Source organism: Dipodomys ordii, unplaced genomic scaffold (genome assembly GCF_000151885.1).
Source record: "Dipodomys ordii isolate 6190 unplaced genomic scaffold, Dord_2.0 Scaffold5541, whole genome shotgun sequence".
Classification (NCBI taxonomy): domain Eukaryota; kingdom Metazoa; phylum Chordata; class Mammalia; order Rodentia; family Heteromyidae; genus Dipodomys; species Dipodomys ordii.
In genome coordinates this window covers 1-1274 of record NW_012272755.1, presented here as the reverse complement: position 1 = coordinate 1274, position 1274 = coordinate 1, and the positions used below count along the sequence as shown (strand labels likewise).

The following is a 1274-nucleotide window of genomic DNA, read 5'->3' as shown; positions in this document are numbered from 1 at the left end:
AAAAAAAAAAAGAACCCCTAAAGCCTAGAAGGAAATGTAAGTTTTAATAGTAAGCATGTGTTTATATTTCCTTGTGTTGTATATGTCTGAATCTTCTGCGATAAGCATGTGATACATTAGTAAAATACAGTATGGGCAAATAAAACCTATTCAACAAAGTGATTTAAAACATAGCATTAATTTTAAAGAATGAATTTAGTATTGAATATGGGAAAAAATGATTCACCTAAACACTACAATTTGACCTTGAATCTTCCATGTCAACAAAGACTAATACATGTATTACAATCTAGAAGTCCTCTTCTGGGTACCCAAGTGTTTGCGAAAGAAGGATATAATTTGTTCCCATGCATCTATCTGGGCCTTTGAGTGAGCCCTCATTTCCCCACCCCACATTACAGCTTTGTTTAGCAATATGTGCAAGGAAGCTGGGCACATGGGGAAGTAGGGAGGCTCAATGTAATGCCCAGTCCCAGGATAGGAGATGATCTGGGGCTTTCCCTTTCCATGAGCCTGTAGCCGGTCAGAGGCCGTTTGGGCATATAACTCGCTCCTCCAGTTATGATCATCTTGGCCAACGATGAAGAGGATGGGCCCCTGGGCCTTCTCTATTGGAATCATACTGGGGTTTTTATACCCTCCTACAAGATCATTCCGTATATCTACGATATCCAGAATGCCTGAGAAAGCCACCTTGGTTCTCCTCAGGTCAAAGCCCAAGGGTGGGATCCTAGTCTGCTTGTATTGAATGGTTCGGTTCCCACTGAACCCAGAGCCATTGATGGAAACTGTGGCTGAGATGTTCTTCAAGAATGAGGCCATTAAGAGACAAATATCAGCTCCCAAAGAAATGCCCAGAAGCCCAATTCCTGGGCCCTTTACCTGGAAGAAAAGAAGAAAGAGTCAAGAATGTACCCAATACAAAAGTGCTTGCCAAACAATGCAACTAGAGATGCTTCTAGTGCCAACCTGTGAGTTGTTCATATTAACTAAAGGGAGTGTTTCCCAAGTACTGAATATTTGCCTAAACACAGAACAAACAAATCATATTCACTGTCAAATTTACTAATCAGTTATAAATGCTCCAAAATGATCATCTAGTAGAGAAGACTGAGCCACAGCAACCATCAAGTTCTGAGCCTCATTCAAAGTGAAATTGATCTACGTCTTTTTTTGGCGGAGGGGGGTCCGGTCGTGGGGCCTGAACTCTGGGCCTGGGCGCTGTCCCTCAGCTCTTCAGCTCAAGACTAGCGCTCTACCACTTGAGCCACAGC

The 1274-nt window shown here is 42.6% G+C and overlaps 1 protein-coding gene across 1 annotated transcript; it reads right to left on the bottom strand.

The window, feature by feature from the left end:
- Window positions 1-25: 25 nt before the first annotated feature.
- On the bottom strand, window positions 26-900 carry LOC106002239 (acyl-coenzyme A thioesterase 4-like; the record flags this gene model as incomplete). Its single annotated transcript, XM_013037149.1, has 1 exon — window positions 26-900. A coding segment is annotated over one exon (618 nt), but the record flags the coding sequence as incomplete, so codon positions are not given.
- Between the last annotated feature and the right edge of the window lie 374 nt (window positions 901-1274).